General features: G+C 36.9%; 1 protein-coding gene across 1 annotated transcript in view; it reads right to left on the bottom strand.

Annotated features, from left to right (window-relative positions):
* Positions 1-19,786, bottom strand: part of moxd1 (monooxygenase, DBH-like 1) — an 89,200-nt gene that overhangs the window by 38,507 nt on the left and 30,907 nt on the right. Inside the window, exon 5 of the mRNA XM_039747498.1 lies at positions 4,044-4,223. Coding sequence (XP_039603432.1) covers positions 4,044-4,223 — 180 coding nt within the window. The remainder of the gene's footprint in view (positions 1-4,043; positions 4,224-19,786) is intronic.

Raw genomic sequence — 19,786 nt, 5'->3', positions numbered from 1 at the left:
CAAGAATAAAAATAGTTGCTCTAGGCATATAACTTAATAAAATAAACTGAATTAAAACCTGTGTAAACACATCTCATATTGTCTAAAAACATTACACTTTAGTACATATGATTAACAAGGGAAATGTGTCTGACTCTGTAGAAAGGGAAACTGTCTATAAAAAGTATTGTAAGATAGCTTGATTAATGGGTTCATCTGTTCAATTTATAAATGTACATTTATCTAAGGAAAAAACACAGTGATAATCAGTTTTAGAATGCTTTCATATGTATATTAAATTATCAAGTATTTATTTTTTACAGTTGTTTAATACATACAGGCTGAAGCCAAGGAAGCGGAAATGCCTCATTAAATCAGATAGATAGATAGATAGATAGATAGATAGATAGATAGATAGATAGATAGATAGATAGATAGATAGATAGATAGATAGATATTAATCCCAAGGGGAAATCAAAGACACACATTGAAAGTAGATGTCTACACAAAGGAGTGATTTCATAAATATGCTTAGCAAATAATAATTTTAGAGTAAAAGGATTGTTTTTTAAGAAGGTTAACCTTCCATAAATTTGCCTTAGGGCTGATTTTTTGTAGGAGGTTTTAGTGGCAAAGATTTGGATCTTGATTTGTTTTTACTATCATCCGCAAAGATCATTAGTTGTTCGATCAATGTTTAACTATCAAAAAGCTCTTAAAACAGAACTACAGATTTCATTTGGAGATGTAACCTGCTGTTTCATCCACTAAACTCTACAGATTTGTGAGAACAGATGTTATATGATTAAATGAATCATACTTTACCATGTTCCTCAAAAATGCAACTGGGTAAATATGATATACACTGAAAGACATTTACTGTACAGGAATGAATGCTTGGCTCTAACAGAAATGGCTGTTCTGTTACAGCATGAGGAACACTTTTCTACCGCCATCAAACTTGAGATCAATGCTAATTAATACTTAAATATTCCAAGTTAGCATGCACTTCCTGACAAGAGAGGTGACTTCCAGAACAATATTTCCACTACCTGACCAGAATATGGGTTCACTCAGTGGTTTGATGAATATAACAATTGTATTGCTGTCCATTAAGGAACCAGCAGGGAATGCTGGGAGTTGTAGTTCAGCAGCACAGCCATGCTTGGGTTTGGGGTGCTGCAGGAGGATGTGTTCCCTAATATACAGGACCTTCATATTACCTGGAGGTGCTTCCATTGTGCAGTAGCCCTAGCATTGGAATTACTCAGGGGTCCTTAAAAAATGGGACCGCACTCCCTTATCCAGGCGAGTCGGAGATGGGAGGATGTGAAGAAACACTCGACTGGAGGAGGGCAGTGTGGTGGTGAGAAAAGAGAGTATTGTGAGAAGAAAGAATCTGTTATTTGTGTTTGCGTTTTACAACTTTACAAACCTTCCCTTATTTGAACCCGGGACTCTTTGTTTGTTCGTGTTTGGGGCTCTCTGATGGTCCGGTTTCTATCACACAATATATTCCTTCATTCAGATTTTTTTTTCTTTGTTATAAGTTAAACTTATGACCTAGTGGTCACAATATGTCATTTGAAATACAGTATATTTTATTTTTATTCTTCACAGTTTTAAATATGTAATTTGAATGTGTTTAGAAATATTTTAGTTAAATCCAGTATATGTGTAACAACCATTCCTTGTACTATTTTGCACATATTTTAGCATTAAATTTCTCCAGAACTGGAGGTACACAACACTGCAGAACTTTGCAAGTCTGTGTTTACATGTCACTTCCAGGATCAGCCTTTTGTGTTTTTGATTAGTTAGCTTGCATACTGAAACAGTCAGCCTCACACTTCATGAAACACACTCTTAAAAATAAAGGTGCCTGGGTACTTCTTCAGAGTGATGTCATAGGGGAACTATTTTTTGTTCCCAAAAGACAAATCCACATGAAAGTTCCAAATAGAAACTCTATTTAGTTAGATCTGTAACAGGCATCATATCATAAATAGCCATGAAGGGATAGTAACAGATGTGTGAAATACCAATGGCTCATATACTGTATCTACTCTATATATATATATATATATATATATATCTAAAATCCTAAGCCTAAAAATGCAAAATTTTTTTGCAACGATTTTATGTGACTTTTTATGTCACATTTTTTGTCACACTTTAAATTGGGCTTATTTTAAAACCTACATATACAGTATATGTTTGGTATCATTCTTTTCAGAATTTTATTGTTTTATTTATTTTATTCAGAACTTTAATGTTATGTTGTTAGATTTTCAGATTCTTATTCAGTTTTTAAATTATAAAGTAAAATATCAAGAAAGTCGTGGTTTTTATTTTTGACTGAATACATTTTCTTTTACAGGAAAAAACTATTAAAAGAATTATCTATTCATAACACCAATGTTTGTATTTAGATGATTTATTTAGCTGAAGGTCGAAATACGATATCAGCACTGGGTCTATCCCATGTTGATGTAGTATTGAAGGCTTCCCCATCAACAAATATTTCCAGTCTCCACTCTCTTCCTGGGTTGACTTCATGGTATGTCAAGTTCATTCCAAATTATTCTTGTGTGGTTGAGCCTATGTTGGAAGGCACATCTTCGTTTAATTACTGTAGACTGAGGATGCTCAAAGAAGTTTTGAATATGTTAAGAAATTCATAGTGCATAGCCCTGCATTAGCCATGTTTGACCAAGAGCTTTAAATCATTTTAATGTATCAGTTCATGTTTTGGGGGCTGTGCTCACACAGATGTACAGAGATGGTTCAGAGAGAACACTGACATTTGCATCTTGTGCATTATCACCTACTGAATGTAAATACAGTAGAAAAGGGGTCTTTGGGATGCATCTGGGCTACAAAGAGATGAAGGGCTTACTTGTGTGGCCGAACATTTATAGTGTGTACTGACCACAGCCCTCTTACCACTTTGGTGTCATCAAAAGGGTTGGATGGAGCAGGAATGCGAGTCACCACATGGTCTGCAAGGTTGTCATTTAATTATAAGATTGAACACAAATCTGAATCTGAAAATGTTACTGCTGATTGCTTATCAAGGCTTTCACTGTCCACTGACAATCAAACAGAAGAGGATATGGAGGTAGTAGCTCTTATAATGGATATAGTATGTGTGCCATTTCTCTAAGCGAGTTTAAGGCAGCATGTCAAGCATACGCTGTCCAATCTCAGCTATGTGAACTAATAGCCACATGATGGCCTAAATCCATCAAAGGTCTAGGCCCTTCATTGGTTCCTTACTGTAATGTAAGAATGGGACTGTATGTGGCTGATGGTTGTGCAGTGAAGGGTCAGCACCACCCTTTAGCAGTTAGCTAAAATAATATCAGTATATTATTAGTTATTCTTTAATTATCCATCCATCCATTTTCTAACCCGCTGAATCTGAATACAGGGTCACGGGGAGCCAATCCCACCGCAGGACACACACAAACACCAAGCACACACTAGGGCCAATTTAGAATCGCCAATCCACCTAACCTGCATGTCTTTGGATTGTGGGAGGAAACTGGAGCACCCATGCAGACACGGGGAGAACATGCAAACTCCACGCAGGGAGGACCCAGGAAGCGAACCCAGATCTCCTAACTGCAAGGGAGCAGCGCTTCCGCTGCACCACCGTGCCGCCCTTTTTAATTATTATTAATATAAGTATCAGAATCTTAATATTACACGCAATTAAATTAAAGCAAGCAACATAAAATGAAAGAGAATGTAGAGTGAATACTGACCTTGCAGAACTAATCTTTCTGAAATGTATAAAGCAGAAAACATACACTGTTGGTAATAAACAATGAAGACAAAAAACAGGGAAAAATAATCAAATGAAATAAGAGAATATACCACAAAGAACAGACAGCAACTGCATTGGAGGCATTTGAGTTTACACTGTGATTAATCATATCAGAAGAAACTACCTATATTTTTAATAACAAATGATAACCCTCCATAAAATAGTTACATACAGACATAAGATGACAATGGAAAATGAAATAAAAATGAAGAAAATACAAAGTCATGCTTACCTGTCCACCAATTGCCCATGCAAAAAACACACTTTCACAGGTGAGGAATGAATCTGGCATATTGGGGTGGTAGCACTCGTGGCCCATTCCAACCTCACTTTCGTTTAGGTTGCTATCACACTGATACAGCAAAATGTGATGGATTAAGTTTTCATGGCCTTTTTGTATTAGTGGTTCAATCTGTGGCATTCAAAGTAAGATAAATAAAGACAAGATGTTAAGCAGTCATAATTGATTTCCCTTATGCCATTTGTACAGTGTAATGTTTTATATTCAACAAATTGCTGAAGATCACAAACATAATTAAAAGTGCTGTTCAAATTTAGTTCAAGCGATTAAACTAATGTAACACAAAATAAAAGTAGTGTCACTGTAAGCACTATACAGAAAAAGTACTTGCTTATTGTTATTTTTAAATGTATGTAGATATCTATCAGGGTCAGCCCTTTAGTGTACCATCTGGAGAGCTATAATTTGACATACGATAAACTTGGCCTTGTAAGAAGCTGTACAGTGAGATTAGTCCATTCACTCAAACATACACAATCTCATTCAGATATTTTTTAAAAGTCGTCTGCTTCAGCTAAGACTTGATTGTTTATTTTGCTCAGATGTCTACAGTCCTTCACCCGAAGAACCACTTCCTGAACTTTGAAATGAAAGCTCTTTTCTGTAATTTCCACTGGTGTCCTCGAGAACATGATTCATTATTTAACCGAAAGAATTCTGCTAGATCATCTTTGTTATTGCAACTGAGAAATCTGAAGACTTTGATTAGATTATTATTTTAAATTAGATTTAGCCTTTTCTATTAATGATTACTTATATCCTTATCAATGTAGTGTGCTTAGTTGATCTTTACATTTTTCTTCACCCTGAGTATGAGTATGTCTATAGGCGCTGCAGAGACTTTCAATACCATGAGAACCAAATGATTTTAAAAATAGTCTTTTTTAAAATGTAAAGCAAATAAATGTACAGTATAAGTTTAAATCAGAGCCCTGAAAGTGACACTGAAATGGTCTAAGGCAGTGTTTCCCAGCCTCGGTCCTGGGGACCCACTGTGGCTACAGGTTTTTGTTCCAACCAAATTCCTAATTAGTGACAACACCTGATAACACTGAGGTCATTTAATTAGCTGATATTATTTTTCCTTAATTCTACATTCAGAAAAGCACAGTGGCATGATTTTGACATTTATAAGACATTTAGAAATATTTCTGTATTTGCTGTAGATTTAAAGGTTTAACTCTCGTTTGCTGGGAAATAACACATCACTTAATAAGCCCAGGAGTCCAATTAAAAACAGAAGCTGGTTGGAACAAACACCTGCAGCCACAGTGTGCCCCAGGTTCGAGGTTGGGAAACACTGGTCTAAGGCAGTGGTTCCCAAACACGGTCCTGGGGACCCACTGTTTTTGTTCCAACCAACTTCAACATGCAAGTGACAATGGAGCCAACAGTTCTCCATCTAACTTGTTTCCATATACACCTGTGTGGATTCATCATGCACTATTTGGTTTAATAAAACACTAACAGTAAAATGTGGCAGATTGAAAATGATCTGTTTTAGGCTTCAAATCATAAATGATCCATTGTCATTTGCATCTTATTACTAATAAGAAGCCAATAAAACAGTGAATGCTGCTGTTTAAGACTGAAATAAGCCATTAAGGGTGGGGAACCTTAACATGAGAGACTACTAAAATGAAGCAGAAAATGTCACTTGAGCAATAAGTTCTTCATTAGCAAAAGAAACTGGGTTGGAACAAAAATCTGCAGCCATTGCAGCTCTCGAGGATCGACTTTGCCTACCTCTGCACTAAGGTAATGTCATCATGATTTTTTGTTCATGTTTTACTAATGTTATGTTTCTGTTAAATAATTCTACATTATAAAAACAGGCAAACTTAAAATAACATTATAAATTAAACAAACAAAACATTGCATGTTATTGCCATTCAATGAGGGGCAGTGAGTGTATATCAAGGCCTTGTATTTGTTTTTTCTTTCTCCCTTCACTGATTCGATTTCATTCTTGCTTAGTTATTATTGTTTATTGTACCATTACTGCCTTGGCAGTACAAAATACTGTCATGCCAATAAAGCAAGTAATATTTGAATTTGAACACATTATTCTAAAACCATCTTTATGCAAGTTAGGGCCATGTTAGGTCATCTGGAGAAGACAGAAGCCAACCCCGGAGAGGGTGCCAGCCCACTGTAGCGCTCCGTCATGCACACACTCTGGCAGGGACAGTTTCATGTCTTCAGCTGCACATCTCTTTTATGTTGAAGGAAAACTGGAGTACCAGGTAAAAAACTTATAGACATGTGAAGAATCTATAACCTTCACACAGGATGATATTGGCACCCAGGAATCTGGAGCTGTGAAGTACCCTTGCCTCAGTCACTTGGCCAATCAGGCCACTCAGTTTAGAGTACAGTGGCTCTTTAAAACAAAAACAAAACTTTTTCTCAAAAGCTAGACAGGATGTTTTTAATGAAGGATGACTAACATATCTATTAAAATAAACCCCACTGATTCATCACAAGGCATTAACATTGATCTGTGGTGAATAAAAATATATGAATAGAAGTAAACATAACTCACAAATTTGTTTTGTAATAACTATTTTTTTTTCTCTGAGGTCATCATTGCTTCCCATGATGCTGGAACAACTATTGAGATGGTATTCAAACTGATAGCTAGCAATACTAGATGCTGATTTATAGCTAAGTCCTAAAAATTACCTGCTGTATAACATATTAAGCAGTGACAGATGTTTTGCCATTGCCTTTTTTGCCAATTGTGTGTCCTTTTTTTCTAAATAAACATTTTTGGTGAAAGCATTCTTTGCTTTGTTGTAATCCCATGTTAGCTGAAGTAAACATTTCTGGGAAGCGTAACAAAACATTAAACAAAGACTACATCTATTTCTTTCTTTTTTTTTTTTAACTCCAATGAGAAAATTTTAATGTTTCACTTTTTAAGTTCCCATGTTGGATTGCTCAATTTTTAAGTTAATTCTGTCTCATGCACCCACTGGGTTTTCAGACATTTCACAGCATGATATTTATTTTAAAACCAGCAGGACTTTTTAAATGCATGACATTGTGTCCTGGGAAGAATCAAGTATGCATTCTTCCTCAAAGCTGTATATGCGATTTCTACTTTACATGACCTACATGGAAGCCCGATTTAAGAAATACATGCATTCTAGCACAGCCTTATAGACTTTAGTTTGATTATCATGCCAATGACTATCTGTGGGTGGCACGGTGGCGCAGTGGGTAACGCTGCTGCCTCGCAGTTAGGAGACCCAGGTTTGCTTCCCGGGTCCTCCCTGCGTGGAGTTTGCACGTTCTCCCCGTGTCTGCGTGGGTTTCCTCCCACAGTCCAAAGACATGCAGGTTAGGTGGATTGGCGATTCTAAATTGTCCCTAGTGTGTACTTGGTGTGTGCCCTGCGGTGGGCTGGCGCCCTGCCTGGGGTTTGTTTCCTGCCTTGTCCTGTGTTGGCTGGGATTGGCTCCAGTAGACCCTCGTGACCCTGTAGTTAGGATATAGTGGGTTGGATGGATGGATGACTATCTGTACAGAGTTCACACATTCACCTGGAACATTAATTTACTCTCTTTTCTCCTATATGCAAAGGACAAACATGTTATGTTAGCTAGTAACACTGACCTGATATGAGAGGTTTGGAATCTGTGTCCTCTAAAAGACACGAAAGCAAAGAAATGTCAAAATTTTATACTAGTCAACACATTATGCTTACCAGTGGTGTGACCAGTTGATTACCCATATATGCAATATTTGTGGACTTTCTCTGCTTCAGTGACTCTGTTGGTAAAGTTTGTTTTTTAGAATCAGGGATGAAGTACATCAGAAATTTGATTTTTAAGTTAAATGAACTGTTTGCTTGTGGTTTATAATACAAGGAAAGGGTTGCAAGAAATATCTTTATCATTAATAACTCAATGACTAAAACAACATGTAAAACAACCAGGTAAGCTCTATGAATTTGATTACTAAGAGTGTGATGGATGGCGAATGTCCTTACTTGGTGGACAATGCTTTCCAGGAGGAGTGGAGGAGGCAGTGAAAGAGAGAGAGCAGGAAGAAAAGAGTTGCTCTGTGCTGTATTGTGCTAACTGAACTTGTGGCTATGGTGAGAAATGATAACTTTAAAGAGTTTCTCACAATAAAAGACTCTTAGCCTTTTAACTTGTGTCTGAGCCTGCTTGTGTTGGGTGTTTGGGGAGCTGAAGCAATTCCTAGTGTCCACAAGAGATACACAATAAAACTTTTTTTTAACAAAATGAACTTTTTAAATTGAACTATATTTAAGTAAAATAATTTAATGGGAATTTATTAGTAGCTCCATATTGGTCTGGAGTGAGTGTTAAAATACTTCTGAGTGAGCTGACAGGATTAAGCAGGTCTCAAAATGAAATAATGGGCGGAAGGATATCTCAGTGAAAACATACACATAGGTTTGTGTCCAAAGGCTGCCGGGATGCAGTGTTGTCTGATGGCCTTGGGTATAAATAAAGCACGAACTGAACTAAATTACAAAGGAGTATCTCCTGCCAGACCCCACTGAAGGAGGTCAGTGCAGCCTGAGTGCAAGTTGTTAAATTTCTTATTCAGGATAAGTGGACAAACAGCAGCTTTAGCAGTTACACTGAGGGCAGTTAAAGCATAAAACAGATTTTAAAGTGATTTCAAGGAATGGTTAATATGTGGTAATAAAACCCTAAGTGCATTTTGTTTTGAAATTGCTTTTGAGAGACAGAAATGTAATAAAGAAAACAGAAGAAATAAAGTTGAAAAGCAAATATATCAACCAGCAGGAGAAAAGATTCAAGGGAGCGTAGCAGTTTTTATTTTATAATGTGTAGGCCAGTCAATATTATTTTACTCGGCTTCACAAACTTTATTTTTATGGGTGGCATGGTGCTTAGTAGATAGCCCTGCTGCCTCAAGACGCCAGTGTCCTGGATATGAATACCACACCAAGTGATTTTACATTTGTGTCCGTATGCTCTTCTGATTTTTTAAATGGGTTTTCCAAGAAGTACTACAGTTTTTCTACCACGCCCCCAAAACATACTATTTAGGCTAACTGATAATTTAAATTTGGCTCTGTGGGATTCTCAGAATGACTCTGAGAGGGTCCTGTGATGTGCTGCTGTCTGATCTAGAGTTGTCTTCTGCTTTGTGCCCAGTGCTGTAGATATAAGTGCCAACTTCTTGCAACTCTGAACTGAGTTAAGCATGTAAAGTCATTAGGCATAGAGGCTGAAGAGAGTAACAACAAGTGAAGGTGTTTTCATAGTAAGGGAATGTTAGGTCAAGACAAAACATTAATAAATGAAACATAAATATACTTTACCTGTGATTTTGTGGTATGTTTAAGATGACAGGTACTTGCAAGAACTGTAAGGTTTCAGCAAGTACAAATGGAAGGGATGTCTGCGCATTCATCATCACTGTCATAAGAAAGGGGCACAATATACAACTAATTTACACCTCACATCTTTAAAATCTTTACTGATCAACTGACTTATGTATCCAAAGACATTTTCAGCCTCTCCCTATCTATACTTGCTGCATCATAGCAGCATAGCACAGGAAAACCAAGGTTACATACGTTAGTGATTATTCATATCGGCAGTTCTGGGGACGTGTATACCCTTAAATGGATGACAACTGTCTCTAAATGATGTCTCTCATATCTGTAGCTCAACATTAGCAAATCATAGGAGATTTTGCTGGTCTTTAGGAAAACCAAGCCTGCACTGATTCCATTCTGTAGATCTTGAAATGCACCTCGGAAGAAATCTGGATTGGGTTATAAACACAAAGGCCATATGCAAAAAATGGTGAAAGATAATCGCATTCCCAAGGTTGCTCAGATCCTTTGCTGTGTGTGCTGCATATGTTATGTCCATCAGTGGTTGTAAGCATGATCTTTTATGTAGAGGTATGCTGGGGCAGTAGCATGAGACCAAGGAAACCCAACAGACTTATTTTGATATTCAGTAAGCCCAATTCTGTTTCACAATCTTTTCAAACTTTAAAAGGAGCCAGGCAGGGGTGCCCACTTTCCCCTCTCCTCTTCAGTCTTTCTCTCGAGTCTCTAGCTATTGCTATACAAGCTTCACACCTAATGTCTCCCATAATAATGCATGGTACTCCTCACAAAGTTGTGCTTTATACTGATAATATTCTGCTTTTTCTCTGTGATGTCCCTTCTGATCTGTTCTTAATTTATTTGACTTCTATGAATCTGTGTCTGGATATAAAATAAATTGGTTCAAGTTAGCTCTTCTTCCTCTTAATTTGTCTAGTCATCAGTCCTGCTCCTCCTTCACGGCCCCTCTTTCAGAGCCTATTAGATACCTGGGGATTGACATTTCCTCTTCCGGGCATGACATTTCCACCTCAAATTATAAACATACATTCAGGAGTGCAAAGACTCCCACTCCTCCTGGTCCTCTCAGCCTCTATCTTGCAGGTCAAATTGGCTATTATTAAAATGAACATTGACCCCCAATTTAATTGTGTGTGCCGCATGCTCCCTCTTTCACCTCCAAATAAATTATGGTCTGATGTCAAATCTATTTTATCTTTGGAATGGTAAAAAAAACCTTCCATTAGGCATACCATATTGATTTGCGATAGGTCAGAAGGGGGTGTTGCCTTGCTATTGGACATTTACGCTTAGATCAATTTGGTGCTGTTTGGAACCCCTTAGTATTTCATCTTGGCTCTCCATTGAAGTCAAATTGTTTTTCCCAGATCTCTCTCACTTCTCCCTTTTGTTTCTCTGACATTGAGACAGCTTTCATTAAATTTGGGATTTCTAATTTCTTATACTCTCACTATTTGGTGTAAGGTGGAGAAACATTTAGGCCTCTCCCCAAAATTACATTCACTCACTCACATTTTCTAAAATCCGGCCATGCTTATTGGATGCAACCCTATTGTTTTCCCAACTGGGAGGCAGTGTGGTATTGCCACACTTGGCAATATTATTGATAGCTCAGGGCTACAAACATTCTAATCACAAAGATCTAAGTTCCCTATTCCATCTTCTTCCTTTCTCTTTCATCTTCAAATGAGGTCTGTTCTTAAGTCTCACTGTGTTTTGTTGTCTTTTTCTTTACCCTTTCATCTTTTGCTTTCCTTTATTCAGTCTCTGTCTCTTAAAGTGAAGCCTGTCTCTGTGTTATATACAACTTTGCGGAAAGCCACTCTTATACATTACCATTTAATTTGGTTTGAATGCATGACCTTCCCTTTCTTACTATTCTTGACTGGAATATAGTTTTTAAGAGTATTACCTTAGCATCTAAGAACCCCAATTACCAACATACTCAGTTCAAATTGTACACCACTTGTATCTAACGCCCTGCAGATGCTTTGTATGGGTTTATCAGCTGACCCTCTGTGCTCCCTTTGGTGTTCTACGTCCCTAGGTACATTTCTATACATGTTCTGGAAGTGTCCCAAAGTTAGGGTTCATTGGGGCATTTTGTCAACATTTCTTTCATCTATTCTTTATTATTAAATTCCTTTATTGCCTCAAATATTTCTTCTTCTGGATTTTTCTATTGTCTCTCTTTTTTCTTTAGAGCCAAGATTATTCTCTCTAGGCACAATTGCGTAAAAATTAGCATTAGCCTCTTGCTGGAAGTCTCCAAGTTTATTATCTTTTGATTTTTGAAAAACATCCTTTTTTAATCTTATTTTGCTTGAATTATCTGCAGCATGGATTAATAGATTAATGGTTCATCTAGCACCTGTCTTTAAAACTGGCAGTCAGCCTTGCAACTTGTCCTACTTCATATACAGGGAAACCACATACCAAAATGTACTTATTTAATTATTTATTTACTTATCCTTTTTTCTGTTGTGCCTTCCACTCCAGGGCTATCCTTGTTCATATAAGGCCAGAGGTGGGTAAAGTCTTGGGTGAGGGGAAGGTGCCATGGGGTGGAAGTTTTATTGTTAAATTATAATGTACCTTTCTGTGAGCTGTTGCAATTGTTTACGATTTATATTTTGTTAATAAAAATTTAATCAAAAAAAAATCAAGAAGGTCAATTCTGTTTTGAGATCTCTCTGGAGGCAATAACAGAGACAAAATAAGAATGGTAGCTCACCTCACTAATAATGCCTCACATCCATTTTGCTTACAGTGTTCATAACCATACAAGACAATAAGGTCAATAAGTTTTGACAGCTAACAGAACATCGTCAGCTTTGATTGACCATTTTAACCTAACCCTGCTTAGATAAAGTTGTGCCATATTTTCAAATTTTATCTGACCCAAACCATTCTCATTTGTATGGTTTGGGAAACCAACAAGTTTGAAAACATGTTTGTTACTGACAGCAAAAAGTTATTAATAGTTAAAGTATTCTGAATGTATGATTTCTATATATTAACACCAAGGCCTTAATGTATCAGTCTTTTGTACTACATATTGCTCATTCTTATGCATTATTAAGTTTCATTATTTTCTGTTTTCCTGGATGACTGTTAAATGAAGACAATTTCCATCCATCCATCCATTATCCAACCCACTATATCCTAACTAAAGGGTCACGGGGGGTCTGCTGGAGCCAATCCCAGCCAACACAGGGTGCAAGGCAGGAAATAAACCCCGGGTACAGCGCCAGCCCACCACAGGGCGCACACAAACATACACCAAGCACACACTAGGTACAATTAAGGATCGCCAATGCATCTAAGCTGCATGTCTTTGGACTGTGGGAGGAAACTGGAGTACCTGGAGGAAACTTCCCAAATATATATTCCAAAAATCTACCTGTATAGTGTAGATAAATAAATATGAATTTGTATCATTATTTTTAATAACCAAGATCTTTGCATGCAGTACATGCATTGCTATAGAGTTTTTTAAAAGTAATTTAATTTGTGACTGTGGCAGTTGTGACCTGAAACCATGACTGATAAATTCTATCCTGAATCAAATTAAAATGATCCTCCTCTGTTGTAAATTCTGTTTTGCAGGCCATACTAAGTACAAATTCCAAATAATAGTGTATGAATATTTTTTTCAGTGAAAAGGAGGTTGGAAGAATGGAAAAGAGCTTTGAAAGATAAAGGGTTGAAGATAAATAGACAGAATACTTAATAAATTAGGTTATAAACATGAATTAAATGTAGAGATAACCCATAAAGTGCATTATTGATGGAACAATTGGAAGAAGGTATCAGGAGTATTGTGTGATCGAAGAATTAAAGATCAAAGATTAAAGATATAGTTTTTAAGGCAGTGGTAAGACCAGCAATGATGTATGGACAATAAGGGGATCTTAGTAGGAAAAGTTAAATGTGGCAGAAACTAGAATGTTGACATGGATTTGAGGAGTTACAAAAAAAGTGCACGATAAGAAATTAGACAATCACAGTCACAACAAAGTAGGAGAGGTGTCTAAGAAAGTACAGGAAAGTTGGTTGAAGGGGTATGGACATGTGAAGTGCAAGGGAAGAGAAATCAAGGAAGACCAAAGCAGAGGTGGATGTATAAAGTAAAAGAAAATCAAGAAACAGGGCTTCACTGGCAAGGAAGTGCAGAACTGTGCTGTATGGAGAACGTTGAGCAAGCACATCAACCCCACACAGAAGTGGGAAAAGTGGGAAAAGATGAAGATGAATAATTTTTTAAACTCTTTTTCACTAAGTACATTCTTCCATTATATTGTAATATATTTTACATTTTTCACTAAGCAAATTCTTTGACTATATCATGTTATACTTTACAGGACAAAAATGCCTACGAAAAATGAATAATTGCTATGTTTGGTACTATTAAACAATGTGGAGCTCTTCATCATTATATTTATCATGTGTAAAAACCCAATCACATGGTAGTTCCCATAGAGCTCAAAACACATGGAATGGTATCTGTATGTACTCATAATTATTACACAATAACCACATGAAGAAGAAAATAAAAGAGAACAAAAGCTAAACTAATGTTCTATCTATCTATCTAACACATCTTTAAGAAATCATTGTAAAACACTGTTTAACACATTATTATTGTTATTATTATGCACCACATATTCATTTACTGTATGTTCATTTCATTTTAATGTCAGGAAACTTCTTTAGTCAGGCAGACACTTTTGTTTTTCACTAGCTATAGCTCAGAGACATTAGAAATATTATTAGTTTATTTTTGTAAGGTGATCTTACTGAACAGAATGTGGCTTCAAGCAGCTGGGGTCAGTTTATCTGTCTTAGACATTCATCAAAACTTAGAAAGGATAGTGAAGTCAAAAGTCAGAGTTACACTAAAGATAAAGCATTTAAGAAATGTATAACTCCATATGACACAGTCAAAGTTGGAAATAAATGTTCAGAAATGCAGTTAACCACCAACCAATGTAATTATCAAGCATCTACTGTATGTACATTTAGGCAAATCAGAGACTTGAAAGCAAAGAACTCTCAGCCTCCCGTAAGAAACAGAAAACAAAAGCTCGGTACTTGCTAAGTGGTTTGAGAATGACACTCAAGTTATCTTTTAACAAACTATACTTGAATTACTAAAAATGACATATACATTATCTCTTAGATATTTAAATAAAAGTCACAAACCGCCTAAATATGCTAAACTGAGCACAAATATTTAAAGGTGTAATAAGACAATTAGTGCAGCTTACTTAAAAATGAAACATTCAGAATACAAAGCACATAAACACATTCCTGCACATATGAAGTAAACACGTGCCTGATGCCCTATTACATTACAGAGTAGCAGAGCTTTAAATGGAAGACTTGGACAATATAACACTTGAAACGTCTTTTTACGATTATGACAGCGTTTCTCAACCTTTAAGTATTTGCAGTTTTCATAACACTTTTAATCGTGCCCCCTTAACGGTTTTTTTTGAAAGGAGCCCACTAATACCAATTTGTTCATTTTTAATTAATGATACAAATGCATTTATCTAACTGTATATTTATTTTTCTAGTATCAGAATGTAGTTTAAGTTAATTTGTTTTGGTTTCAATAGATGTATTTTTCATATTTTCAATTCTAATGACATACTTATAGAGGACATTTCATGAACTGAAAGCAAAAAAGTACACCTAAAACTCAGGTATAATCTTAAGGTATATGCATGAATAGATTGTGTGAAATTAACTTTATTCAAAAAGTGACATTTAATATGATTACCTAAATGTAATTAAATCAAGTGTGATGAACATACATCTACATTTAAATAGCAAGCAAATTTAGATAAAAATCTAGATTTACTAATTGAAAATTGAAAAATCCTTTTTCATATTTATTTTTTCATTCCATTATTACAATATTATTGTATTCATGGATGGATACTTTTCACTTTTGTATTTCATTTTTTTCTAAAAAGCTTTATGGTGGTATATGTTCTCAATAAGCCTCTTTGAATAAGGTTTAATTGATAGCTTTTGTTGCCAAGAATAAAAAGCATTAAGGCTTTGATGCAAAATATGCTGCTATCTCAAGAAAAAAAAAATTGAAAACTGACAACAGAAATATACTGTACTAGCAATTAAGAGAAAGTCCACGTAACAATAAGTCTATTGAGCAGAAAACAGAATTTGGAATGTATTCTTCAAGTTATTAAAGAGGTTGTTGTCTGCTTATATGATCTCATTTTTCAAATGCATATATTAAGTAAAATATACAACGGTATAATTATTAAAATGGAAAAGGATATAATTCAATGAACTGTGATGAGTTGAAAAAAGCTGCATGAAAGCATTATGCGTCTTGAAATTCATGTGAAAAGCTTCTTGAACTGGAGGTCCTTTGTTTAGTGGGTTAAAGGGGTCTCTTAGAGGTTGTTACTGTAGCAACATAAAATTAACTGTCTTCCATTTTCCAAAACACTTAATTATTACTTGTATTATTATATGCTTGCTTCCTAAATTCTTTTTCAGCCAAAATTATAATTGCTTATTATACTACAGATGTGGGCTACAGTACTTAGATTTAGCCAAAATGTAATTAAAGCAAACGTGTACAAAAACAGTGCCGGACACCAAATACTTCAGCTAAACTAAATGTCACCTCTTTATTTAGCCTGACTCCCCGCACAGATTAGGTTCTTACCCTTTACTCAATGCTGCCCTGAAAGGCCCTGACTTCACCCCAAATTCGATCCCTGGGAACAGATTGATGGATGGATCGGTCTTCATTTAATACATATTACAGTTCAACTTTTTTACTTAAACATTGTCTATTTAGCAACTTTTTTAATTTATTGCATTTTTTGATGAATGAAAGCTGATAGAAATGGCTGACAAATGCATACATCTGTCATTCTGTTTTAACGAAATGAGTGTGATGTTTAAGAAGAGGACAGCGAAATGGAACTTGGGAATCAAGACAAGTAAACAGTGAACAAAAGAAAAATACTGTAATGTGCTGTACTCGAACAAGGTGGTACATGGAAGTCTTTAAGAAGCTTTAGTCTTTTAGTTGAAGTGAGCTTTTCTTTTAAGAGAAAGCTAGTTAGTTTTACTGAAATATTTCCATGCCAAAAAACAAAAGAACAAGACAAAACCTCAGAAGAACCAATCAAAACTCCGAAGTAGGAAAAGACAAAATGTGATTTTCTGCAGTGTTATTGTTGAGAATACTGAATAATAAAGTGTGGTGTTATGGGTCCACAGCTCGTGGAGAAAAGGCCATTGATTTTAAATAAATAATCACCGCACCCGAGGCGGCTTCGTGAGGGGGGGCGTTGTTGTAGCGAGCCGCGGGGCGGTCGTCGATGTGGGCGTTTCTCACCGTGTGCACAGGTGAGGAACTGCCCACATTCGTGATTGCTCCCGTGGCTAATGCTGCAGCTGTGATGGCCCCTCACGTTTTTAAAAGAAGCGCAAGTCGGTTGGGGAAAAGAGAGAGAATCGATCGGAGAGAAAGGAAAGGAAAGGAGAGGACGGAGGTTACAGGGAGCGTGGAAGCAAGCGGTGCAGGAGGGAGACGGACACGCGGGCGTGGTGAGCGCGATCGGCGCCGTGGGCAGCTGCGAGGAAGCTGGGTGTTAGGCCGACACCCAGGTGTTTGTGTAGATGTCGCTCCCGGTGAGCGATCTGGTAGCGGGAGTGACAAGGTGAAAGCGACGGGCCGCAGAGAGGCCATGGAAAAGGCAGCGGAAGTCGGGAGACTTGGTGATGGAATCCCCAGCGTGGCGACCTGGCCGTTGAGGGTAATCAAGTCTCGGGGACTGGGATGAGTGCCAGACCGAAGCCAGGGATCGGGAGGTCTCCAGTCTCGAGCGTGTGATGTAGGAGGGCAGCTGCAGAGAGCGTCTTGCCTGCTGCTAAGCCCGTACGGGATAAGCAGGTGAGACGCATACAGAAAAGAAGCACCAAGCTTATTTGTTGTTGTTTTTAAAGACAGCTTCCTGATCATTTTAACCTCTCGATTTTAAGGATTGTTTTTTCTATTGAGTTTTAACCCCCACGTGTTCTTTTTATGGATTATTTATTTAATGAATATGAAGAACTGCACTATTTATTTGAACACTGTTTTTGTTTTGTTGACTGCTTTTAATAAAAGCACTATTGCACTTTTTGTATACCACCCCTTGCTCAATTGTTTATTTGCCTCCATTGACTAGCTCACTCGGCAACATTATCGACGGTGTTGGGTTCATGTGCTTCCAATAGCAATGGGAGTGTGGAGCCAGAACCCACATCGTCACATAAAGTTCAAGAATTTTTCTCTTTGGAACTTTTGTGTGTAGTGAATGACAACGAGCGATGTCAAGCCACCCTGAAACACAGCATAACACTGTAAACCAAGCCTGTTTTCTTTTTCTTTCTTTTTGAGCAGATGACTTAATTGAGGCCTGCCTTCATTACCTACCTATAGGGTGGTCCAGATCTGATCATGCAATTTTCATTACGCTATACCTTATTAAGTTTATTACATATAAAATCACCCGAAAAATCCCGGACCATCGAGAAGTGTGCGAACTGACGACATGAAGAATCGTCTTTGTGCTGACCTGGAATCGCCCCCGCATAAATCAAAGTCATCCAGACGATCTGGATCTGTATAATTAGATCTGGACGACCCTGTATTGAGTTGCTTACTGTGATTAAATGGTTGGTGGGTGGGGTTTACTTATAAGAAAAGCTTGTTTAGGTTTTAGGGTAAAGGGTGAGAGGAGAAGGACTGGTGTTTAACAGAGCAAAGTGTGGCGAGTTAGGGTTGGATGGTCTTGTTTTGGATTTTGTCTTATTAAAAGAAATGTAATTGTTTATAAGCTAGCCATCCTGCTGGTAATTGTGGAATTGGTCTAGATGTGTAAATTGTTTGGCAAGTTAGTGGTCCTCCTATCTTGGTACAGTTTTTCTGTGTAACTGTCTCCATTTTTTTGTGAGTTTTATTATTATTATTATTATTACTATTATTGGAAAATAAATGGAGACTATTTATTTAGATGGTTTAGGTTGTTTTATGTGTGTGTGTCTCTCTCTCCCTCTCGTTTACTTGTGTGCAGCCTACTTATGTACCAAAAATGTCAAACATACAAGATATTGTATTCTTACTAACAAAATGTAACACCGGAGAAAGGAGATTGACAAAAGAAGTACAAAGGAAGCTACCCAAAACAAAACTTGCTGCCTCTCTCAGCCAACCCTATATAGTTTTTGAAACACTGGCTGTTTGGTGGGATGTCTGATACACTTGTCCACCTATAAAAATAAGTGACAAGCGCTGCTTTTTATCTAACCTTCCACATTACTTGCCACACATTGCCCTTCTTCTATTCTTGAGCTGTCTTGTCCTGTCTCACCTCCCTATCCAAAATTCTATGATATGGCTGTACAGACTCTTTTAAGTTCTGGCCAGACACTGCATCTGGAGTTATTCCACGAATCACTGCTCAGGTCCCTCTGGAACTCCTGGGAATATCCTCCTAGAGCTATGTTTAGTGGTCCAAGGTTTACCTGCATTCCTGTGTTCCATATAATGTTTAAAGAGCGAGGAAACCCCCAGTTGGTCTGCTAAAAATAATACACTGCAGAGGGACTTGTATCATATAATGGGCCACCCTCCTGTCTCCGACCAGACTTTTAGAGTACATGCTATAAAAATATGCTATACGCATAATGTCTGAGCCCTCTGTTTTCTGTAACACTGGTTCTTACTGGTCACTCCTCAACAATACTGGGAGTCCCTGCTATTATAATGGTAGATAGAACCAAAAATATGTGATGTCTAAATATCTAGCAAAACTAGTAGGGGCTATTTTTACATAAGAAGTTATGACATTTATTGTTTATGTGGACCAAGCAGTGCCAGTTTCCTGCTTAACCTAACATTCATATAGACCAAAGTACAATGTATCAGTACATTTATACATTTCAAAATACATAAACTGCAGTTCATTAATGACAATTAATAAAGAATTTTATTTGTATCTGTAGAAAGCAAGGGCCTGTTCTTGTGATGGCTTGAAGTTTTAAGGTAGACTGCGTTTTATTTGGAATAGCAGAGTAAGTGATTTTCAGGATTAACTGGATTTTAGTCTTCTTCTTAATAACTCAAAACCATTAAAGACAGCGTTTCTCAACCTTTAAGTAATTGTGACCTGAGTTTTCATAACAGTTTTAATCGTGCCAGCCCCTAGCATTTTTTTGAAATGTAGATGCATATTTTATTATACCTACTTAACTTTTATCG

The sequence above is a fragment of the Polypterus senegalus genome, chromosome 3 (assembly GCF_016835505.1).
Source record: "Polypterus senegalus isolate Bchr_013 chromosome 3, ASM1683550v1, whole genome shotgun sequence".
In the NCBI taxonomy this organism is placed as follows: domain Eukaryota; kingdom Metazoa; phylum Chordata; class Cladistia; order Polypteriformes; family Polypteridae; genus Polypterus; species Polypterus senegalus.
Note: the sequence above shows the minus strand (reverse complement) of the source record. Positions and strands in the feature narration are given on the sequence as shown.